The 23246-nt window shown below is 50.7% G+C and overlaps 1 protein-coding gene across 4 annotated transcripts in view; it reads right to left on the bottom strand.

Moving 5' to 3' along the window:
* The window catches only part of PKNOX2 (PBX/knotted 1 homeobox 2), a 233749-nt gene that overhangs the window by 21123 nt on the left and 189380 nt on the right, over positions 1-23246 (bottom strand). For all 4 annotated transcript variants that reach the window (XM_074357132.1, XM_074357135.1, XM_074357134.1 and 1 more), the window contains 2 exons: positions 20837-21008; positions 9983-10171 (listed from right to left, as the gene is read on the bottom strand). In XM_074357132.1, the coding sequence (XP_074213233.1) occupies positions 9983-10171; positions 20837-21008 (361 nt within the window). The remainder of the gene's footprint in view (positions 1-9982; positions 10172-20836; positions 21009-23246) is intronic.

Here is a 23246-nt window from a genome sequence, read left to right as displayed (position 1 = left end):
CTTTTTAACCCCCGGACTGTCCAGCCCAGGCCCGGAGGAGCACAGGCTATAAATAAGCAGCCCTGGGGTGGAGCCTGCCTCCCTGGCCCGGCCTCCGTCTGGCTCCTCCGGTGGGCGGGGCGGGCGAAGCCGCCTCTCTGCTTGGCTCCCCTCTGCCACTGTGACCTTGCGGAAGGGAGAGGGCGGCTCTCGCTCTGCCCTTTCCTTTCTGGGACACTCCGAGGGCCTCCCAGCCAGTGACGTTTCTTCTCTGAGCAGGGCTCTTGGCATTCCCGTTTACACAGCTTAAGTGTAACGCTGAGTCTGACCTGCAGAAGCCCAGACACTGGAAGGGCCCTTACAGTTTGAGTGCCCCAACTCCCCGAGGGACAAATAAGGAACAGAGGCTTAGAAACCCAAGCGACTTGCCCAGGGTCCCCCAGCTGGGTAGCAGCAATAGGATGCGAACGCAGGCCTCCTTCACCCACAAACACTACACCCCCACCCTGTGCCAAAAACTGGGCTGCGAGGCGCTCCTTGAATCACAGGGGTTCAGTGAATATTTACTGACGGCAAAACGAGTGGATAAAAACAGCCAAAACCCAGAAGTACAGAGGCAGCGTACTCTGAGGAAGGATGGTGGATTTGGGAATCGGCACGTCATGGCCCTTTGGTGGCCCTCAGTCTCCTTGTTTATAAGATGTGTCTGGCCTCAAGCTGACACCCAGGAGCCCTCAAAGCCTGACTTCTCAGCTGTGAGTCGGCTCTGACCTCCCAGCCAACCATTCTCCCAGGGTGTAAACCAGCACTGAGATTATGTGAAGCTGAGGCAAACTTGGAAGATAAATTTAATTGGTGGCAGCGGGGGGGTGGGGGGTGCTCTATGCCACTCACCCTCAAACCAATGGCAATGACTTTTTAAGAATCTCTTGTCTGGAATCACCCATGCCACAGTGCTCCTCACTAGGTGAGGATATTTTGGAATTTCAAACATAAAAATTTGTCCCAGACTTTCTTCCCCCACTCCAGAAAATATCCAGCAGGGTTAGGAAAACACGTGTAAAGCCAGTCAAATAAATACAAGATGTATGCCTTGGGATTCAACCAACACATTTTTACTAGCCAGAGGCAAAAGGGTGAGCAATCACCTGCATACATCATCGGCTTATTCAAACTCTGGCTGGTTCTCAGCCTTGTGCCTTGGCTGGCTTCCATGCCTGCTCACGCGGTGTGGGTAACTGAAGGCAATCTATGCATTGGATCAGACTCTCTTTCCTACCCTCTTCTCCTACTCTGGGTCTTTGCTGGGAGGCGCTGAGAGGTGATCAAGTTACATCAGCAAAGGAATGGAATGGAGAACTTCATGGATGGAGACCACGGGCAGGGCCAGGGCTGGCCACATCTTAGCCGGGACAAGAAGAGGAAGCAAAAGTTTGACATCCCTGAGGTCTGGAGAAATGGTGTTCATCTCTGACATTTGTAAATATGAGCTGTTTCACAAACCTGCCTCCACACTGGGGTGTTTTTAAAGATACAGTTTCTCAGGGCCATTGATTGAGACCATCAGCAATCTGTGTTTTCAAAAAACCTCCCTCAGATGGTCCCAAAGATCAGAGGGCCTGAAAACTACCTGTTTATCATACACATTGAATATTAGAGAGCATCCTTGCACCACACTATTTCATTTCAATCTCACCACTATCTAGGGGGTCAGCAGAGGAGAGATTATTCTATTTGCCGAAAGAGGAATCGAGGCCCGGAGAATGGAAGTGACCTCCGTGAGTCACATAGCTCTGCCTTGAACCCTGGTCTTCCGGCTCTGCGCAGAGCACTGATGTGCTTATGGACAGATGTGCTTTGGAGCCGGACAGCTGGGCTCCAAGGAGAGTGCAGGGCTGGGCACATTTAGGCACCCAATAAATCATCTTCCACTTCCTCTGGCTAAAGTCACTCCACAAGGGAATGGCACAGCTAGGATTTAAAGCCTGTCCTAGAAGTCCTGGGACCACGTGGGTTCCTTACTTAGCAACAGAAGAAATTAATCCGGGGCTGCACCCCTCGCTGTGGTGATCAGTCCTTGCCACATGCCCCTTCATCCCTGCCTCCCTGCCTACTGTGCTCCTGGGCTGAGGCTGAGCCCCGAGGTCGAAGCCCCAGTCTCTGTCCCAGACGAGCCCCGGGACTTGATTTTGCAGCTACTTCTGGTCACGCCTGAGTCTCCAGACCTCTAGAGGTTTTGTCTTTATGGAGATTAAGGGGCTGGGTCTCTGGGGACAGTCTACAGGTCTTTTCTGTGGAAGGAACTACTATGGCAGCAGTGGAAGCCCCCTGGGGGGAAGATGCTGGCTAAGCACACAGCATTATTACCTTCTCGACAGCTTCCTCCAGGGGCTCATCACACCCCACGCCAGGCAGATGCTGCTGTCTAGACCCAGACAGAGCTGTTTCTGGCCAGACACCCTGGCCCCATAAAGAGGTGAGGAGCACCTCTGGTGTCTTCAGTGACATTTTCAACATCCAGAGTTTCACATCCCTGCTTGAACTGTCCAGGAACCAGGGACTGAAAGCCGGTTTTCCAGCTTGGGAATCCCTTGCCTTATTCCACCAGGAACATGGCAGTGGTGTCCCCAAGCCTCTGGAAACTTCCAGGAGCCTGGGGATCATGGGCACTTTCTTGAAGCCATTCCCTCTGGCTGGGGGGTGTGCAGACTCTAACTTCCTAGCAGTAAAACTTACTTTCTAGTAGGAAGTAGCCCCCAAAGCTGAAAATTTTTATAGTCTCCCAGGAATGACATCTCTTACAGCATGGACCAGGTGACCAGGAAGTCAGGTGGAAACCAACAAGCTGGCCTCCCCAGGCCTTCCCGGAAGCCATCCCATTCTTGCTCCTTGTATGCTGTTTTCCAGGGACCCAGGGAGGCACAGAGTCCCTCAGGAGGGGCAGAGCTAGGTAGGGGAGAGGCTTTAGGACGGCTGAGAGCCTGAACTTCCTGGACGCCGCCCGTGGACCAGCTGCCTGGCTCTTGCTCCCGGGGGCCGTCATCATTCTTTCTAAACCACGGTGGTCACTGGGCGAGTTTTACTCCACACCTCATTTTGGACCAAAAAAGATGACTCGTCCAAAAGGAAGCCCTCACTAAGGAAAAGCGAACGAACGGTTCTGCAGTTACTTTTGGAAGCGGAGGGCCGGGGGTGGTGGCACAAGTGGCCTGGCAGGGACTGTGACTCTGACACTACGGTCTGGTGTCAGCCCAGGAGCTGTGCCAGCCCCGTGAGCCACCCTCCCTCACTGTTAGTAGGGAACGGGCTTCGCTGCTTGGGAAGACTTGATTTTCACTACAGGAAGGACTTCCTGGAGTAAACCGTGATGGGAAGCAGCGAAGGAGAGGACAGATTAGAAAAGTTTTTCTTTAAGTCACTGTAGAATAGCTAGAAGTATGATCGTACTAGGATGCCCGTGAAACAGGGGGATGAACTGGCCCCTCCTGTTGGGGATTTTACGAAAACCAAAGCCGTTCCCTAAGATTTACTGGGGGTGGGGCGGGGGAGTGGATGGAGGGAGTGGGGGAGTGGGCGGGGCCCCAGCTGTCTGCCATCCACCCCCAGGCCACTAGGGGTCTCTGCTGATCCACCAGCCCAGATCCTGCTCCCCAAAGCCTCCAAGTCTCCCAGGAGGATGGGTTTGTTGCTGCCTTGCCGAGCTGGGGCTGGGTAGCCGGTTCTGAGCACCCCACTTCTGCTGGACCTACCTCAGGCATGCCGGGGCCTATCCTCCTGCCTCCTCTAATGCTCCAGTCGACCAGATACTCTGGGCTTGGAGCACCAGGGTTCTTTCTTGTGCACATGTCTTCTCTCCCTGCTTGGTTGCAGGTTTTTTGAGAGAAAGAGGGGGTCTTTCTTTGAAATCCCCCAAACTGCCTACCACAGTGTTGGCGCATGTCAGCTGCTCAGCACATGTGCCGCCTGCCTGGGCTCCGGCCTAGAACGGGGCAAGCGTGTGCCCCAGGGGGACAGGGAGGTGGCCGCTGTCCCCAGACACCCCGTTCTTGGCAGCATCCCTCCAGTTCTGGCAGAGCCAGCTTCCTGTCTCAGGCTGGGAAAAGCTGGGTTCCCAAACCCGGGGAAGCCAATCACATGTAAACAGGCCACCTAATCCTGTTCCACCCCTGTTGGGAGCTTTCGTCTTAAGGGAAAGGCACTTCTGGCCTGTGGGGACAAGCAGCAGCTGCTGCTCTTAAGGAACATTCCTCTCAGAAGGAGGGAGCCGCTCAGGTTTCCTTGCCTGATGTCCTGGCCCCTGAGCTGGAGGGCTGGGGGCTAGGAACAGAGAAGGGAAGGCCTTAACGCCATGGCAGGAGGAAGGAAGCATCTCTCCCGGAACTCAGCGTTGGTCTGGGGTGTCCCCTTTCTGCCTCAGCAGTAACCTGGCAGGGTAGATCACTGCCTCTCCACCACCACCCACCTTCAGACTCACTGGTCAAATCTTCAGCCTGCTCGGCCAGGAACAGAACTTCCAGGGGCTGGGCTGAAGTGACTGCCCCCCATGCCCTTGGCCTTCTGCTAAGGTTGAAAATGCGAATGCCTTGTGGGTAGATAGGCCAGTGCACCTGCCCCAGGTAGGAGTGTACTGGTCAGTCCTCTCCTGTTCTTCCAGGGAGGAGCACAGCTGGAGGGCTCTGGCTGGTCTGCCCAGCCCAGGAGCTCGGAGCTAGGCTCACTGTGTACTCCTCTCCCTACTTGCAGTCTATTAGCAAATCCAAATTCTCCCTCCCTGGCAATTGGTTTCTTCCTCTCTGGTCTTTGCAGCGAGGTGGGGTCACGCCTCCCGACCCAAGGCCCAGGACCCCTGGTTCTCCTTCCTGTGCATCACAGAAGAAGTAAAATAGTAAATGAACAGAGACTCTGGGGGAACCCATCCCTGACACTGCCACTTATTAGGTTGCGAACTTAAGCCAGCGCCTTGGTTTCTGAGCCTCCCTTTCCTTGGATGTAAAATGGAGACAATAACGTGCACCTTGCAGGCTTGTTGTAAGCAGTAAGCAAGATGATCTAGGCAAAGCACCTGGTACATACAGTGTTTGAGACAAGGATGTTAAATAAACGTACACTTTCTCCTCTTTCTCTGCTGGTTTTTCTTTGAGCAGTTCAAGAGGTGGCGATTCAGTGAGTTTGTCTCCAACCTGTCTCCAACCCTTACCCTACTGCCTACATTCTCCACTACCTTTATAGTCTTTGGCCATTGGCTGTGATTATCAGACGCAAAGCATAACACCCCCCACCCCCCAAATTTGGCTGCAAGATACTCCATCATTGCATTTTCAGGTTAGAGATCGTGTTGCAGCCATTTTTGCATCCTTGGAACCCAGCAGCCTTAGTAGGTGCTTGGATAGACACATGATGCACAAGTGAGCGGTTTTTCTGACCTCTACCTTGGCTCCTCCTCTCCAGGCGTTGTGAAAGGCTGTTTCTGTTTCCTGCTGTCTCCAGACTTCTCTCTACATTGGGAATACTCACACTGAGAGCTCCCAGATAGTCTACTAACCACCCTCCACTCACCCAAGCCTGCCTGAAATGCCACCTCCCCCAGAAGTCCTGCTAAGGTCAGGGAATCTGCAACTTCTCCAATCACAATGGGCAACATCATCCTGTGATGATGGCCTGTAGGATCCATACTGAGGTTTGCTCATCCTGCCTCTGGGCAGGAACCGACCCTGGCCATGAGGCCATGCAGGCTGGGGCTGGGGTTTACCCAAGGGAGGAAGAAGAATGTTCTGGTGACAGGGCAACCTCAGATCACACACATGCTCTGCTCAATCCAGACCCCTTCCCCGGCTGCCTTCCTGCCCTTCCTTAGTGTCACGTTGACCCTGAGTGCTCTAAGCTCTCATAACGTATCTAGATCATCAGCTGTGATGCAAGCTCCCTCCCACGGAGTTGGGGAGCTCACCCTGGGCCTAGCATGCTGCATACAGTAAGCGTCCCTGTGATGCTTGGCAACTGAACAAGAATCAAGGTTCAGCTCAATCTGCCCTGGAAGAGAGCTGAGGTTTAATCTCCACGGAGAAAGAGGGACAGATTTATGCTTGAGTGAGGTGGCAGTTAAAGTCTCTCCAGCAGAATAGTCTAGTCTGTGCCACCGAGAAAGAGCTTCCTTACTGAGGATGTGCCCCTGGGTAAGGAGCCTGGGCGTCATTAGGTGCGGGCAGTACAGGATGGCTTCCCAGGAACGTGGAAAGAGCAGGCTGTGCCCAAGTCCTTGGAAACTCTGGTTAAGCTCTCCTGCTTGGTAGAAGCAGTCTCCCCATCTCTGCACCCCCTTCCACCCCCTAGGAGAAAACTCACATAGAGAAATGGAAGGCCCAGTGGGGAATATGCCCAGACCCCATAGAGCTGGATGGGGGTTCAGTATGGCATCTGAGAGAGGGGGACCAGTTTGAATAAAAGAATATTTCCCACTTTGCAACACAAGGCTGAATGCTTAGCACACAGGCAAGACTGTGAGCCAACAGTCTGCAACAAAGCTGGCGGGCGGCTGGAATGTTGATCCCGAGTAAAGGATCGTGTTCCAGAGGGGAGACACCCTCCCAAGGCCGGGCTGGCGCTCGGTGAGGCTATTTCAGGCTGGGGGGATTAAGGTCAGACCATGACGAATGCGTGTGCAGACACACACACACACGCGCGCACACACACACACGCGCGCGCGCCCCACTCCGCTTCTCTCTCCTCTCCCGGGCTGGCTCCCGTGCCCGCACCCCAGGCCTGCCTCGTGCCCTGAAACTCTCTTGCTCTCCTCGGGTCTCTCCTTCCTGGGGGGGCCCACCAGCCCCCACCCACCTCGGCGAGGCCGCGATGGAAGCCTGACCTGGAGATGTGGATGGGACGGCCTGGGCACGTCCTGCTCACCTTCTCCCCGCACGCCAGGGACACCGCACTGGCCCACACCCGTCCCTCCGTCCCCCACCTCACTACTGCCTCCGGCCCTTTCCCCATCTCTGCCCTCAGCCTCTCTCCCTCTTCCTCCGTCCACGTCTTTCTGTCGCTCTTTTCCTCCAGTTCGTCAGCCTTCCCGTACCTCCCTCTTCAACATGACCCTGATATTTGTCTCTTTCCCTTTGTCTTTCTCCCTATTTCTCCTTTCCTCCTTTGCCTTCCTCTTGCCTCTCCTGATTCCTCTCTCTCCATCTTTCTCATCACATTACATCTTTCAACAGATATTTACTGGCCGTCTATCACGCACCAGACCTTGTGGTAGCTACCATCAGGCGTGGGTTATAATAACATAAAATACCGTCTCTATTCAAAAAAAGTTTGCTATCCAGGAAAGGAAAACAAGGTCTTACACAAGTGATAATAACGTAAAGTCACATGTGACATTTACCCTGTAAATGGCCCACCGTGCTCCAGAAGTCAGTGGAGAGAAAGGAAAGTCCAATCTGGGTGGGGCGTCAGAGAGGCCTCCCTAGGGAGACCAGCCTTGTTACCGCCCTTGGTCCTGCAGAGACGTTAGGGCGTCACCCGAACACATGGGCACGAAAGAACAGTGACCTAGGAGAGCCTGGAATGTCAGGTGAAAGGATGTGAAAATTCTGGGGGCAATCGGAGCGTCCAAGCAGGAGACGGGCGTGAACAGAGTTTTAGGAGGACAAAGCCGGCAGCAGAAGCCTGAGAGGTGTGTGTATGTGAATGCGTGCGTGTGCGTGTGCGTGTGCGTGTGTGTGTGCGTGTGCAGGAGGGCTGAGAGGCAGCCAGAGAGACTGAAGAGCAGGGTAGGAAGCTATGACAGTAGCTGGTGTGAAATTACCTTATTTACGCGCTGAAACCTGACCCAAGCAGGTGATCACGGCGGGGAGAGGAAACGAAGGGACAAGTCTGAGCAACAGCAAATAGGACCACCTCGCTAAGCGCCTCGTCCTCTCTTTCTTGGTATCTTTGTTTTCATTTGATTGTCTGAGTTCTTCTGTCTGCAGTGGTCACCCCAGGGCCAGCTCCACTGGCAGGCAGAGATCTGATGCTTACAGTGATAGGAATCAAAGTTCCTTCCTCTTTCCTCAAAGCTCAGAGGCACCGAACGCTGGGAATGCCAGGGAGGACTGGTTTTGCAAAGAGCCTCTCTGAGGCCTGGCGCGTCCAGAGCCCATGTTAGCCTTCTCTGCTAACCCGCGTCTCCAGCGACCCTGCTTCTGGCAGACGAACTTGCAGCCCCGGGAACCCCAAACCTTGGGGTGCACTGTGGCTGCTAAGCCCTCTGGCCCACCTTTCTCCCCCTGCTATCCCGGTACACCCCCAATGCCAGAACTCGAGATGGGGTTGGAGGGCCCAGGAGGGGAAACCCCGTGCCTCTCCAAGGACCTGATTATTTCCAAAGACTTGTGCTAATTTTCTGATATGATCCTCACATCTCTGTGAGGCACTAAATCCTCATTACTTTTCCTGACCGATGCATTCTAATTAGATCAACACTTAAAACAAATTCACAATAGCCACAGGATGGCTTTCCATCTCATTAACTCCTCACTTATTATTTTCATGAAAATTACTGATAAAAATGTGCATCTCCATTTGGTGAGGCCTCACAGCCTCCCCGGCTCCTATCTTGCATCTCTCCCGTCACCGGGGCTGCGCAGCGTCGCCATGGTAACCCACAATAATAGAAACTAATAAATTACAAACGAGATGCTCGTTGAGCAATTATTGTCCTCTTTTATGCAAGTTTCTTGCTAATTCTGATCATAAGGGAAAGTACAATAAGACTCTGAAGGAATGAGTCTATTTCAAGAGAATATTAGCAAGCAGAAGCCTGGGCGGCTGAGTTTAGATCTGTAATAAAGTGATTTGGTGATTTCAAGCAGTGGGAAGAGGAAATACACTTCCTGCCTCGTGTCCCATGCAGTACTCACTGTCAAGTCCCACAGAGATCCCACCGGGGTGGGTTTGATGTGGTGCTTGTCAAAATGCACAAGGCCCGGCTGGCCTCCTAGAGGTTACCCTGTCCCTTCCCCTGCCTCCGCCAACCTAGAGAGATAGATTATACGTGTTGGCCCTTAAAACTTAGGGATAAAAATGGCACCCCCTTTCTTAGGCACAGTTTCCAGCACGTGTCACTTTCTACAGGTAGAAGGTTGACCCGTATCTCCAAGCTTGATTGTCTCATGGGAAGGTGCTACTGTAAACCTCCTGGCGGACCCTCCTTGTATCTGTCCTGGACTCAGGAGCTCAGGGGAAGAGGAAGAAAGTGAAGAACCTATGACTTATGCAGACACCAGTGAGTTTGATGGAAAGGCAGCTTTCTCAGTTTATAGGTTTGGGGAAAACATTCTGCCCTGGAGAGAGAGCCCATTCTCGCCTAGAGCACGTAGCCACCATTTCCACTTTCTGCAGTTCCCAGGATGAAGGTGGCAGGTGAATCTTGAGATGGGTGACTTTAGGTGACCTATACAGTGGCCCTGAACCACAGGGAGACAGGTGTGCCAGGGCAGGCTGATCAACCAGAGAATGATCGGGGACAAGCTGTCCCATGGGAAGCTGCGTTCGCCTATTAGGTGGGCAGGATTCAGGGAAGGACCACTTTCCCCAAACCCCTCTTCCCAGAACACAGAGAGCTCATCGGGCCGCAGCCCCCTGGAGAAGCCTGTGGGGCTGGGATGTGTGGGTCCGTCCCCAGCTCTGTCCCTGCCTCATCCTCCAGCAAAGCTCTCCATCACCTTAACTCTTGTGCTCATTTCTTGGGATTCCTTGGGCCAGGAAGCCAGGAATCACTTTGGACATCGCCCCTCTCAGGTCTGGTTATCTTCTCGGGAAACTGACCCCCTGGCACGCGACCTCTTGGGGGAAAAGGGACTGTGCTTCCTGATAAACAGCAGGAGGAGCGCAGCAGAGGATGGATTTCACGGTCAACGGAGCCAGTGAGTCTAAATCACTTTCCTAGGTCACCACGGGACCTTCAGACATTCTGACACCTGGCTTAGGAGCCTGGCTAGGAATAGGACCCAGCCCCGGGTGTTACCTGTGAGTGAAGGTTTATGGAGGGCTGGTTGGGGGAGTAGGGCCCCCCGAGGTCATTCCTGAGCAGGTTATCACTGTGCATCTTGGTTTTGAGGCAGGTGATGTAACGGTTACAAAAGTCCTTGCAGAGTTCATTGACTTTCTCCAGCTCCAGCAGGTGGATTCTCAGGACCTGGATTGCCTTCACCATCTGTGGAGAGGAGGGAGAGGTGAGCCCAGGTGTCTGCATCACGGGCCCTTCGCTGCCTTGACCCCCCCCACCCCAACCCCCACCCCAGCCCCAAGCACACCAGGAGGGAGGAGCCCAGCCCTCTGCAGGGATGTGCTTTCCACCCACGTGACTTAAATGCTCCTTATGGGTGTCGGCCGATTGTCTGCTGGCTTGGAGCCCCTGTTATCGCAGCTGCTCTTGAGGCAGTCCTGGTGTTCCGAGAGCAGCACTGGCCTCAGGGGTAGAAGTCCAGGTCTCGAGCCCCGGGTGGCCATTTATAGCCTGTGTGGCCGTGGCCAAGTGCTTAAGCTCTCTGTGCTGCCCTGTCTGACAAATGGGGACAATGATGCCCTCACTGATGCCTGTCCGGGTGTGTGGAGACTAGAGCTCCCTGTATAAGAGCCCCACGAGGTCAGGGACCATCTGTTCTTCAACGCAGATTCTGAGGGTCTCACGTGACGCACCACCCTGCAGGCGCCCCGTCGATGCTTGTTGACTGATGGAATCGTCCAGTTCAGCCTAGCTGGGCGCGGGGACACCCACCTGTCTGTGGTGGCCTTTCCCGTGCCCTTGGATTGTTGCGCGTGTGACTGCCGCCTCTGCAAATGGACATCCTAACCTTTTCATGGCAAGAAGCTATTTCTCAATTGAAGCTTTCTTTAGCGTTCTTCTTATTATAAAAAAAACAGTGCCATGCGAGGTATGGAAAATAGAGGATGAAAAAAAACTGCCGTTGATCCAATTACCCTAAAAGAATGATTTTCTTGTCTTTTTCCCATGCGTATATTTCAACACAGTTTCAGTCACCCTGTACATACAACTTGGCTCCCCGTTTCCCACCTTGGTTTACCAAATGTATTTTTCTAAGAGGCAGACCTGTCTTCTCTGCTCTCCTTTCTAGACTGCGAGCTTCTAGAAGGGAGGGTGGTGTCTCATTTGCTCACCCTGTTATCACTAACACATGTGCATACGGAATAAATATTTGTTGAATGGGTGAAAGTTACTGCATACCATTCCACGTATGTGTCATACTTAGCCAACTCCAAACTGTTGGGCATTTAGATTAATTCCAATTTTTCAATTTTATCTAAAAAAGTGACAGTGACTATCTTCCAACCTTATAGCTTATTCATCCTTCTGCATTATATCCATAGGGTAAGTTCACAGAAGTGACAGAAAAAAAGCCACAAACCTTCTTTTGGCTCACGATAAATATTGCCAAATTACTTTTCAAAAAAGGCGTTGGAGCAATTGCACGGCCACAAGCAAAACAGTGAACCGTGATCGGTTTCACATCTCATACAAAAATTAACTCAGATGGATCAAAGACCGAAACGTAAGGGATAAAACCATACAACTTTTAGGAAAAAAAAAAACCCACAGGAGAAAAACATCGGGACCTAGGGCAAAGAGGTCTTAGACTTGACACAAAAAGCATGACAAAGAAAAGGAAAACTTGATAAATTAGACCTCATCAAAATTTAACCCTGTGAAGAAGATGAAAAGACAAACTACAGACAGGGAGGAAATATCTGCAAATCACAGATCTCCCAAAGGACCGATATCCAGAATATCTAAAGAGCTCAAAACTAAACCGGAGAATAGCAAGCAATCCAACCAGAACACGGGCAAAAGGCGACATCGGACATTTCACTGAAGAGGGTATACAGACGGCAGATAAGGACACGAAAAGATGCTGGATGTCATTAGACATCGAGGAAATGCAAATGAACACCACAATGAGATGTCACTACCCACCTATTAGAATGGTGAAAATTTAAAATAGAGATAGTATCAAATGCTAGCAAGGAGTCGGAACCTGGATCGCTCACAGGGTGCTGGTGGGTATGAAACATGGTACAGCCACTCTGGAAGGCAGCAGATTCATTTCTTACAAAACTAAATATATGCTCACCATCCAGCTCAGCCATCAAACTCCTGGGCATTTATTTATCCCAGAGAAATTACGGCATACATTCACCCAAAAACCTGCATGGGACTATCCAAAGCAACCTTCTTTCTAATAGCCAAAACCTGGAAACAACTAAAATACACTTCAATAGGTGAATGGATGGAGAAACAATGGTACCTCCATTATCAGGAAATAGTACTCAGCAACAAAAAGGAACAAACTCTTGATGTCCTCAGCAACTTGGATGGATTTAAAGGGAATGACACTAGGAAAAAAGCCAGTCTCAAAAGGTCCCATACTGTATGACGCCATGTAGATCACATTCCTAAAATGACTAAATTACAGAGACGGAGTACAGATCAGTGGTTGTCAGGTGGGGTGGTGGGGGAGGGAGGGAGGAACTGTTCTGTGTCTTGACTATCATAGTGTTTACATGAACCTCCACCTGCGATAAAATGGCACAGCACTACACACACACACACACACACACACACACACACACACGTAAAACTGGTAAAATCTGAATTGGGCTGGTGAATCATATCACTGTCATTTTCCTGGTTGTGAAACTGTACCCTAGTTCTTGTCTGTATCAATTCTTGCAACTGCATGTGAATCTACAGTTATATCAAAATAAAAAGTAAAAAAAGTATGGGGGCCTGCCTTTCAAGACCACTGACACTGACATAAACAATATATAGGTGCTCCTCTGTAATCCCACCCTCCTAGCTTTTGGCCAGCATTTTGGTGCCCAGGAAAACAGGGAAGGGCGTCTCTCTCAGAGCATCCTGACTGGTGGGGTGAGTCAAGCTGTGTGGCTGGAAGGTGGTGACACACCCTCTCTGAGCTTCATGGGCATTTCAAGTGGGGAGTGACTGAGGAGTCCCCAGGCTGGCATTTGGGTTGTCTGATGGGCAGGGACTGCACGCTTGGAGTACTGAATTAGACGAAGTGTCACTCAAAGACAGAAACCAACAATTGTGTGTCTTCATGCGGGACTCTGTCACAGGGCCTTGTCCTCAGGGAATGCCCCGTCCAAGGAGCTGAGACTAATGGAAAGTGTGCTGTCCCAGGCAAAGGGGAGGAGAGTGACTTAGTACAGATTATTTGGACCAAAAAATGGAGTCTGGCACTGAATAAATGATGTGCTCTTGCCTAAATTTTCTCCTTGACTTTACCCTGGAGATCTTGGTTTATGTCTCTCCGAGTGATTAGCACAGAACAGTGTTTAATAAATACTCAATGTTTGATTGATTAATAATAATATGCAAACATTTCCTAACCTTACGATGTCTTGGATACTGTGTTAAACCCATCACATGCCTTATTTATTCACATAACCACCTCTGCAAGCAGACACCATTACTGCCCATATTTTACAGGTGAAGGAAATGAAGGCCAGAGATATTAAGTTTTACTTGCTTAAAGTCACACGAGTGGTGAGTGACAGAGCTGGGACATGATGCCAGGCAGCCTGGGTCATTTCACCAGCAAGAGCGGCTCCCAGGGTTTACACAGAGAAAATGGCAGGTGAAAGGGTGTGTGGTTTAGGGAGGAAGTAACAGGAAGTATGGGCTTCCAGAAAAACCAAATGTCTTTGGAGAAAGTTTTAGGATTTCCAGAACCTGCCCTGGCAACGTTCCCTCATCCGGCGGCTCAGGCCTAGCCCCCAGGAGTCAGAACACCGCACCAGTGGGGCGTCTGCTTCCCCTGGGTGAAAAGAGAGGGCTGGACCATCAGGTGCCTTCCATTTTTGGATTCTCTGAACATTACGAGGACTTGTGCCCTCAGTGCCCCACCGGCGCTGGAAGGGGCCGGCCTCGAGCTGAGTGAAGGTCCAAACTCCCCCGGACACACGGCGGCTGCTTCCCTTCTGAGGCGCTCCCAGAGAGAACTCACCGCCTCGCTCTGTCTCTGCGTCCTCTCAACCTGCTGCGTTCTTCCTAACGTTGACCAAAATCTCTCCTGCCTTAATACAAAGTGCGTACTCAGCCTTCTGCAGGCACGAAGAGCATCCAGTGCCTCCATCAGTACAACCTCCCCTAATTTAATGTTATCGGTTCAAGAAGCAATTGAGTCTCATTATTAGCCAAACGCTAGACAAGGCCTCTGACTTGAATAAGTTGCCCAATGCACTCTGTCTCCTCCAGACAAAATAATCCTAATTCCTTAAACATTTCTTCTTTTTCTCTCCTCCTTCCTTCCTTCCTTCCATCCATCTTTTCATTTCTTCTCTCCTTCTTTCTCTGAGCTTTCCTTTACTGGACTGTTCTTCATTGTCAATCTACATTTTGTTTACTCACTGTAAAATCTTTTCATGAGTACACACAATATACATCCACACACACAGAAAAGTGCACATATCTATTCATTTATTTTAAAAACACAGCCAGTAAATACTTATTATATAAAAAGAATCAGAAAATACAATTAAGTAGAACAAAATAAGAAGTAAAATCCACCCCAGACAGCTTTGCTCAAGTGAAATACACTGCAATGTGTTTAAATCAGATCTGGTGCCCCGCGGCCAAAAGTGGACCCACCTACATTTTGGTCAAATAAAGCACAGTTGAAAGATCACTTTTTTATGAGATAACAGACTTGTTTTTAAAGATTTAAGAAAGTAGTAAATCATAATGGCATTCCAAGGCAGTGAATACGTAGGACCTATTCAACATCAGAGAAAAAGATGGACAATGCCGTTAAATGTGGGGCAACAGCCTGGCACAGCAGAAAGCCTGTGGGATCTGCTGTCAGGCAGCTTGGATTTGAGTCCAGGCCTACTGTTCACAAATCAGGTGACACTGGGCCAGTTCCACGACTTCTCTGAGCCTCAGTTTCCTCATTCCTAACTCACAAGATCACAAGATTTGATAAGGACCAAAGAAGAGATAATAATGTAAAAGTGCTTTATAAACCGCATGGAATCAAATGCACATAAATTTCTGCAACCTGTTTTTAATGATTTCTAATATCCTGTTGGCTTTTCTATTGCTATTCCATTTTCAGATAGTGGAAAAATAATCATTCTCAGTTTTTTCTTCTATATTTATGTTTAGTAAACCATCCTCTCTCCTCTGTGTTTGCAATTTGGGGTTTTTGCCTCTAAATCAGAATAAAACTCTGATTTATTAAACTATTTCCCTAAGGGATCGGCGCCATGTAAAGTTATTCGAAATCTGCTAGTGCAGTAACAATTCCATTTAATTTAATATCATCATCAAATGTGATGAATGGGTCCTTAATTCCTTTTCTCCAAGTTTTGCTTCATCTTTCAGCTTCTCCCCCTCCCTTCTCTTTCAAAATAAAGAAACAGCCCTCTTCGTCTAAGAAGTACCCTTTACAAAAGCAAAACAAGATGCAAACTTACATTTCAGTCTCATAGCAACGCACACTAGCCCCACGAGTCTCAGGAAAGTCCACAGGACTGGGATCTGTCATTTTCTGGGAAGTCATATGGCATGAGGTCCTGAATCTATTATTTCCTGCCTGGCTACCTGGGACAAGTCATTTAACTTTATCTGTAAAATTTAAGCTGATAAATAATCCACTGCAGAGTTGTTGTGAAAATGGAATAGGATAATGTGCACGTATGTCCTGGGCACACGGTAACTCTTTTTATTTTTGAAAATATTTTATTTATTTACTATTGTATTTTTTGGGGGTGAGGTAATTAGGCTTTATTTATTTTTAATGGAGGTACTGGGGATTGAACCCAGGACCTCATGCATGCTAAGCTTGAGCTATACCCTCCCCTCCAACAGTATCTGCTATGTTTGTTCTTTATGCCAATGCGCCCCTCCCTCCATCCTCAAGTATTTTTCTGAAAAGTGGCCTCTCTCGTAGGATTGCGGCCTCTTCATTTGATAGTAATAAATCCTTGCCTTTCAAAACATTTACATACACAGCACTTTAAATTTGCAAAACGCTTCTCTCTCCATTACCTCATTTGAGGTAAATGTGGGGACACAGGGCAATGTTATCACACTCCTAGAGATGAGAGATGGAGAGATGAAGGCTCAGAGATTAGGGGACCTGCTAAATTCCATGCAGCAATTAGGGAGGTAGCTTTACCCTGGAGGGCAGATTCCTTTTATCCTCTCCTTCTGCAGTTTGGAAGGTTGGAATACTCTCCCTCATTTACAGATGAAGGAGTTTGTGAACACACATTCCTTGAAGTGCTCTGATGTTTCCTACGGTCACTAGGGCAGACAAAGCTAAAATCTATTCGGGACTTTTTCTGGACCAGACCAGACCAGCCCGGGCTGAGCAGTTGGAAGTGCAGGGTCACTGGGACAAGGCACGGGACTTGGAAGGAAGGTGAAGCCCAGGGGCGGGAGACTGCACATGATGGGGCATAGGATGCACATTTCTGGACATCACCAAACAGGACAAGTTAAATTCTTTCAAGTCATGATGTGGCACTTCCCGCCTGACGTCCTCGGAGTTTGGACAAGGACTGTGGTTCAGGGGAAAGAGATGGGCTTCGGGAGTTAGACCCACCTGGTACAATCCCAGCTCTGTAATGTATCAGCTACAGGGTTCTGAGTCTTTGGTTTCCCCCTCTGTAAAATGGGGATGATAATGAGCACCTCCGAGGGCGATCATGGGAACTAAATGGCAGAGTTGAGGATGCTGGAGGACAGTGGGTTTTGGGGGCTGAGTCTTGGGTCTTCCACCTACTGGGACCCTCTGGACAATCCACGTCATCTCTGCCCTTTAGTGTCCTCATCTGTAAAATAGGATGATGACAGCAACTCCCTCCGAGTCGTCCTGAGGGTTTAATGAGATCTGGCCAGAAGAGAACTGAAGACAAGTGCACAGGAAGCACTAAGAGAAGGCCGGCTCCAAGCCTGCGTTTGCCTCACGTACAAGCCATGTGGTCTTGAGCTGCTGATTTCAGCTCGTGTCTCAAGCTCCTCATCTTAAAATGGGATAATAGTAATGTGTGCCTTGTGGGTTGGAAAAGAGGATTAAATAAGATAATACATGTGAAGTGTTTAGAATGGGACCCGGCAGCCAGTAAGTGCGCTGTAAATGTTAATTATTACTGGCTTTGATGATCTTATTTCCTTTCCATGTCCTGGGGTCCTGCGGGATTTTCTGCTCTGGACACAAGGCCGAGTGGCCAGCCCGTGGTCTCCGTGGGCCCAGGGCTCTGGCCTCCCTCCCTTGTGTGCCTCCAGCCTCCGGCCCTGCCTCCTTAGAGTGGGCCCAGGGGCCTGGGGGGCCCCATTTTGGAGCTGGCTTTGCGGTCAGGCAGCTATAATCTGTCCCTTGAGCCACACCAGAGTCTCATTAAAACGTGCCCCATAAATGTTAAAAAATTTACACATAAAAAAATTCCATGCATGAAACTGAAACCGTACGTTTTACAGCCTCGGTTTGAAATCTTGCATAATATATAAAACCTCGGCCCGGCACTGGGGGCCCATAAATCAGATTTCATAAAACAAAAAGCTTTTACCTTTCAAAGGGGTTTCGGGAACTTGCAAATTTTACACACTGTACCAACTGCCAGTCAGAGTCTGCTGGGCCCGAACAGGGGATCAGCGGGCCAGGTGACAGGCCTGGCGAGCACTGGGTGGCTATGGGAATTGGAGGGAGGGTATTCCGGCTTAGCCACCACAGGGGTGGAAAGCCATCCCCCTGGCTTTGAAGCAGGGAGGTGGAGAGGGTCAGAGTGTGGGCACCAGAGGGAGAGGTGCTGGTGGTACTATTTATAGATGAGGGCTTTATTGCCCCCAGGAAGAAGAGAGGTGGCTGATGTGGTAGAAGGAGCCAGCCCAGCTGCCGACAAGTCATTTTCCTTCTGCGGACTCCACTGTCCCCATCTATAAAATGGACGCACTGTTCTCTAAGGTTGTGGTTTCCCCCTTAACATTTTGTGGTTCTAAATTTCTCTTCCAGCAGGGGTGCTGTGGGAGCAGCCGGCTGACCAGGAAGGGCGGGTCCCTCAGAAACCTATGATCTGGGAAACTCTCTGATCTTTGAGCAGCTCTGGAAGAACTCGGCCAGCTGCTCCCATGGGAACTTGTCTGGGACTGTGGGAGCAAGGGGAGGGAGACATAGCCATTTGCTTGGAGCGGAAGAGGGGGACCAGCCAGAGCCGGGAGGACCCACGTCCCAGCGGTGGGCCTGCTGGGGCTGGGGAGGAGGCAGGATTAGGGCACTGCTCCAGGGCCGGGGTGGGACAAAGTTTTGGGGGACCCCAGTGTCCTCCTGACAATCTTGCCTATGAAAGTCAACATTCAAGGGCAAAGGAAAGCCGCTCTGACACACATATATATAAAAAATAAATCTCTCAATTATCTCAGCTCATTTGCTTGGGGTCTCTCACTTTATGTCCCTGCTCTGCTGCGCAGTATATCTGTCCGGATAAAGAGTTACAGTCCGCTGGGCTACGTGTGCGGGGTTGTAAAAAATACAGATGCCAAATTAACTGGCTGTGGCACTCGGCGGCTGATTGAGCTGATAATGACGCGATCTGACCTTTTTCTAAGTTCTAATTATGTGCATCTCGGCTGTGCTGGCTGCATGATTCTTGTTCTAATGATGGCTCCTGTGGTTGGCCTCTCAGCTCCCGCCTCCGACACAGGACCACAAGTGGGGCCGAGGGCACTGTGTAATGCCCGACCCCCTCCCCTTCCCTCAGGTAGAGTTTCAGGCTCCTGGCCACCACACAGTCTCTTTGATGGCCTGGAGGTGAGCTGAGGCAACTGGAATGCCTTGCTTTAGTGATGCCGCATTTGACCTCAACCTTCTGGATGCCACGCATTTTTAAAGGTCATTGACTTCCACAAGCCATCTCGTTAACTTTTTATGACAGTCACAGGAGATCGGCATTTTGGCTCTACAGACGAGGAAACTGAGCTTCAAAGGAGTTGTCGTCAAAGTCACCTAGAGGGTAGGCTGTGTAGCCGGCTCAGGTCCCCAGCTCCCTCAAGTGCCTCCATTTAAATAATCAATCTATCAGTCGTTGACTGTGGCTAACTCTTCTGGGCAAGCCTGAGACAGAGGACTGGGGAACACCGGGGGGCTGGGGCCATGGAGCAGCTCCCACAACATCCACGTCCCTCGGCCAGGCGTGGCATGGAGCAGACACTAACCAAGTTTTTTTGGATTAAATGAAGAAATCTGAGTCTTTGCAGAACCCTGAGGGACCAGGTAGTGTGGACCAGAGGAGAGCAAGCAGGAGGCCGCTTCTGGGTATTTTCCAGGCTGTACTAGAATAGGAGGCCATTGGCCAGTGGGCCCTGGCCCCCCGGCTTCATTCCAGCTCCTGCAGAAACGGCCGCCTCCCGTCCTGGCTCCCTGGCTGCGTGGGTGTAACTTCTGAAGACCTGACCCACAACTGCAGTTCTGAGATTCTGATCAGCTGAGCAGCAGGGCAGAACCAGACCAGCCTGCATTTACCATCAACCAACTGGAGAGCCCACTCTGGGATGGCTCTCCCAGGGCACCTGCGAGACAGGGGTCTGGGCTCCGAGGCAGGGGAGAGGGAGGACCAGGGGTGAGCAGAGGTGGATCTGGGCCTTGCCTCCCAGAAACCTGCACTAACAGTCCTGCTCGGCCAAGTGCTTATCCTCCGGCCTCTAAACGCATCCTAACACTTCACAAATTTCCAGGCCGGGGTGGGCTCTCCTGGTAGCTCTTTAGATTCCATAAAGTATCATATTCAGCTCTTGAGAGAAGCAGTGGGGTGGATAATTCACAACACAGAATAATACCCAAGTCATTTAAATCTGTTCTGCAGGTGCACTGCGTGTGTGTGTTTTTCTTCCTTCCTTCCCAGAGTCACATTTGTTTTTCTAATTCTGTTTCCCTTTTGGGAGTAGGTACTGGACGCAAGAGGTCAGCGCTATAATCAATCAATTTTTGGAAGAGAGTTTTTCAGAGTTTCCAAAATATACCGTGCAGAATCTGGGTAATCCACCCACAGAAAAATCAAGAATTTGGGTTCATAATCCCAGGATGACCGTTTGTCATGAAGAACAGAGCAGGCTCTCTGCAGCTGTCTTTCCCTCAGTAGAATCCCCACGGCTGGATGAGAACTTCAGGTATTGTCTAATCTAGTCGTTACCGAGCCTTATTGAAGACTGCAATTGCCTAGGAAGCCTTTAAAAACATACATTCACAGGCCCCACCAAACTTACTGAATCAGTTTCCAGGCGGTGGGTCCCAGGAATATGTCCCTTTTTAAAGTTTAGTGGTGATCTGGATAACAAGCTAAATTTGGGAGCCTGATCTACTGTGTCCCCCAAAATGGGCAGGACATCTGCTGGTCTTCTCAACATGGCTGCGTCTCGGGTTTTCCTCTCCACCGATGTGCCTGAGAAGCCCGCCACCCTCACCCCCTACACTGCAAAACATCGGCCACCAGTCACCCTCATCCCTACACTGTAAAACATCGGCCACCAGCGCCTCTCTGGGCAGCCCAAGACAGATTTACTAACGTGCCAGGACCCCAGCCCTGGGAACAGCTACCCCAGACATTCTGGGCGCTATGACGCCCCTTTCCTCCTGTCTGTGCTGCAGGAGGGTGGTAGATGCTGGTGCTCAGAGGCAGGGGAGGGGAGAGCTTTGGCAGCGACACCTGTGCATGCAACTTTAAGGGACTTAGACATGGTTCTCAGCGGCTGGAACGGTACACCTGGATTGTTTCTAGGGCATCTGGAGGGGATCGAAGGGTAGGAAGACCCTTGCCAGGGCGGGGGTCGGAGGGTCTTTACCAGATTGTCCAGTTCCGGGTCATCACTGAAGAAGGGTTTGTGCTCCTGCTCCTGCTGGTGGACAAAGTTCTCGATGTCCACGTCGAAGCTGGCGGAGGTGATGCACTCAGAGCCCTGGGTGGCCTGTTCACATTTCTCAAACAGCAGCGTCAGGAGCGGGAAAAGAGGGTGCCTGCGGGGACATCAAGAGCTCATACATGTGCACTCAGAGACCTGCTGCTCTTGGAGCTCAGAAGCCACCAGGGTCCCTTCCCACACTCCTGCCACTTCTTCTCCCAGGGTCCCACTCCCTGAGAAAGTCCCAGTCGCCGTGGTCAGCCTAGATGGCAGCATTTCATGCCCCGGGACGGAAGAGCCAGTCTCCTGATTCCTGGGGCCTCGGAGGCTTCTGTTCCTCCCCACAGGGGGCCTAACTTTTCTCTTTGTCCAGATAAACTGCATAGAGAGTTGATGAGGGAAACTGGGTATAATCCTTCAAAGAAGTAGGTGTCCATTTCTGGCTCAAGGTCAATCCGGGGAAGAAACGTGGGAAGTGTCCAGAAATGTCCTAGACGGGAACATTCACGGTTGGTCACAGACCCACTGCTGGCTGCGTGGAGTCAGCCAAGGGCAGCACCTGCGTGTGTCTGTGAGTGTGGGGGGTGGTCGGCGGGGCTGTGAGCCTGAGTATTCGTCACACATGGGGGGCAGATGTCTCCACCTGTCCTACATCTTTTGGCCAATAGAGTTTAGGTCAGACACCCCAGTTACACATGTACCACCACACTGCAGCTTTCTGTCATCACACATTTAGCACAACTGTAATTAAATAATTATTTGCATCCTTATTTGCCCACTGTTTTCCTCCAAGACTATTCCTGTCTTAATGATCAGTGTATGTATCCTTAGGACTTTACCCTGCATGCTCACAGCAGGCACTTAATAAATATTCAGTGACCGACAATGAATCACTGAGTGAAGAACACGGGAGTGTGAGTGGGTATGTGGGTGTGAGGGAGGTTCTGTGATGGATGGATGTAGGCTGAGTGCTTACCTGGCTGCTCCGAGGGTCCTGGCTTAGCCATCAGCAACTCTGGGAAGCTCCCCTGACTGTCCCTTCCCCCAGGCTAAGCTGCCGGCTCTCTGGGTCATTTGTTTCATCATCTGACTTCCCCACTAGACTGTGAGCTCCATGAGGGCAGGAAGCAGGCCCTCCTTATTCATCAGGTCTGTCCAGAGGCTAGCAGTGGCATGAGGGTCATAATAAATACTTGTGGAATATACCATATATACATATGCCACGCGTGTGCCCCTGTCTGCACGGGGAAGTGCGTCTCATTCTCATTTCTCTGCAGCACGAGTGAACAGCCACGTCTTCACATCCGGCACATGTCCCTATGTTTGCAGGGTGTTGACACTGGACTCAAGAGCCCCACTTCCTCCCACTGTGGTCCCCAAAAGCACCTGCACATCCCCCTCTGATTGCTTTCCTCGGTACCCTGGGACCACCCAGTCTAGCTCCTTTCCTTTTGATTGAGTGCTGCTTGCTGGGAGAGGAGAAAGGATGTCCTGGCCCCCAGGCATCTGCCAACGGGGACATCCTAGCCAGCACTGCCCAGCAGAACTTTCCACGATGATGTAAATGTTTAAAATGTGATTGTTATGTCCAGGACACTGTATTTTTAATTTTATCTAATTTTAACTTAAATAGCAACGTGTGGCTAGTGGCTGCCATGTTGAAAAGCGCCGTGAGTCCTGACGGGGGAGACAGATCACGCTTCTCCCCTCCAGCACCCTTGGTTAAACACACCGAGAGGGACTGAACACCCAGCCTACATAGTATTTGTAGGCAGACAGGCAACCCCTACGAGCCTGTCGCATTCTGGGATTCGAATAATTCTAGGCAAAAGCGCAGAAGGGGCTTAATCCCACCCACACTCAAACCCATACCTACTGGTCATTCTACTCAGGCTCAGGGGCAGTGGGGCTGTGGGCAGATGCATTTCTGCTTCAGGTGAGCTGCTTCGCCTGGCAGAGCTGCCCCGGGGCACCATCTCCCCAAACCCTGATTTTGGGAGCTGATGCATGAACAGCAGGCTCCGCGGCCGCCGGCTGGGTTATAGTCTGGAGAGAAAAATGGGTCAACAGCTGAGGGTAGCCCATCTGAAGCCCCAAATTGCTAGAAGGTCTATTCAGCCCCCTTAGGAAGCCGGTGGGAAAACAATGGGTTTGCTCAGCCATCAGCCGAAGACAAAGAGAAAACCAGGTGAAGGGGTTAAACTCCAGTCTAAGTCTTCATTTGCAGCCACTAATACCGCAGCATATTATAGTCTAATCTAACCTGATCCCAGTTTAATGCAAGATTCTCCTGGCCCTGAGCGGAATACCAAAGAAAGCCTCCGTGGCTGTGATTTAAGCAGAGCCCTGCAGT

This window comes from Camelus bactrianus, chromosome 33, assembly GCF_048773025.1.
Source record: "Camelus bactrianus isolate YW-2024 breed Bactrian camel chromosome 33, ASM4877302v1, whole genome shotgun sequence".
In the NCBI taxonomy this organism is placed as follows: Eukaryota; Metazoa; Chordata; class Mammalia; order Artiodactyla; family Camelidae; genus Camelus; species Camelus bactrianus.
The sequence above is the reverse complement of the archived record's forward strand: the minus strand, read 5'-3'. Positions and strand labels throughout refer to the sequence as shown.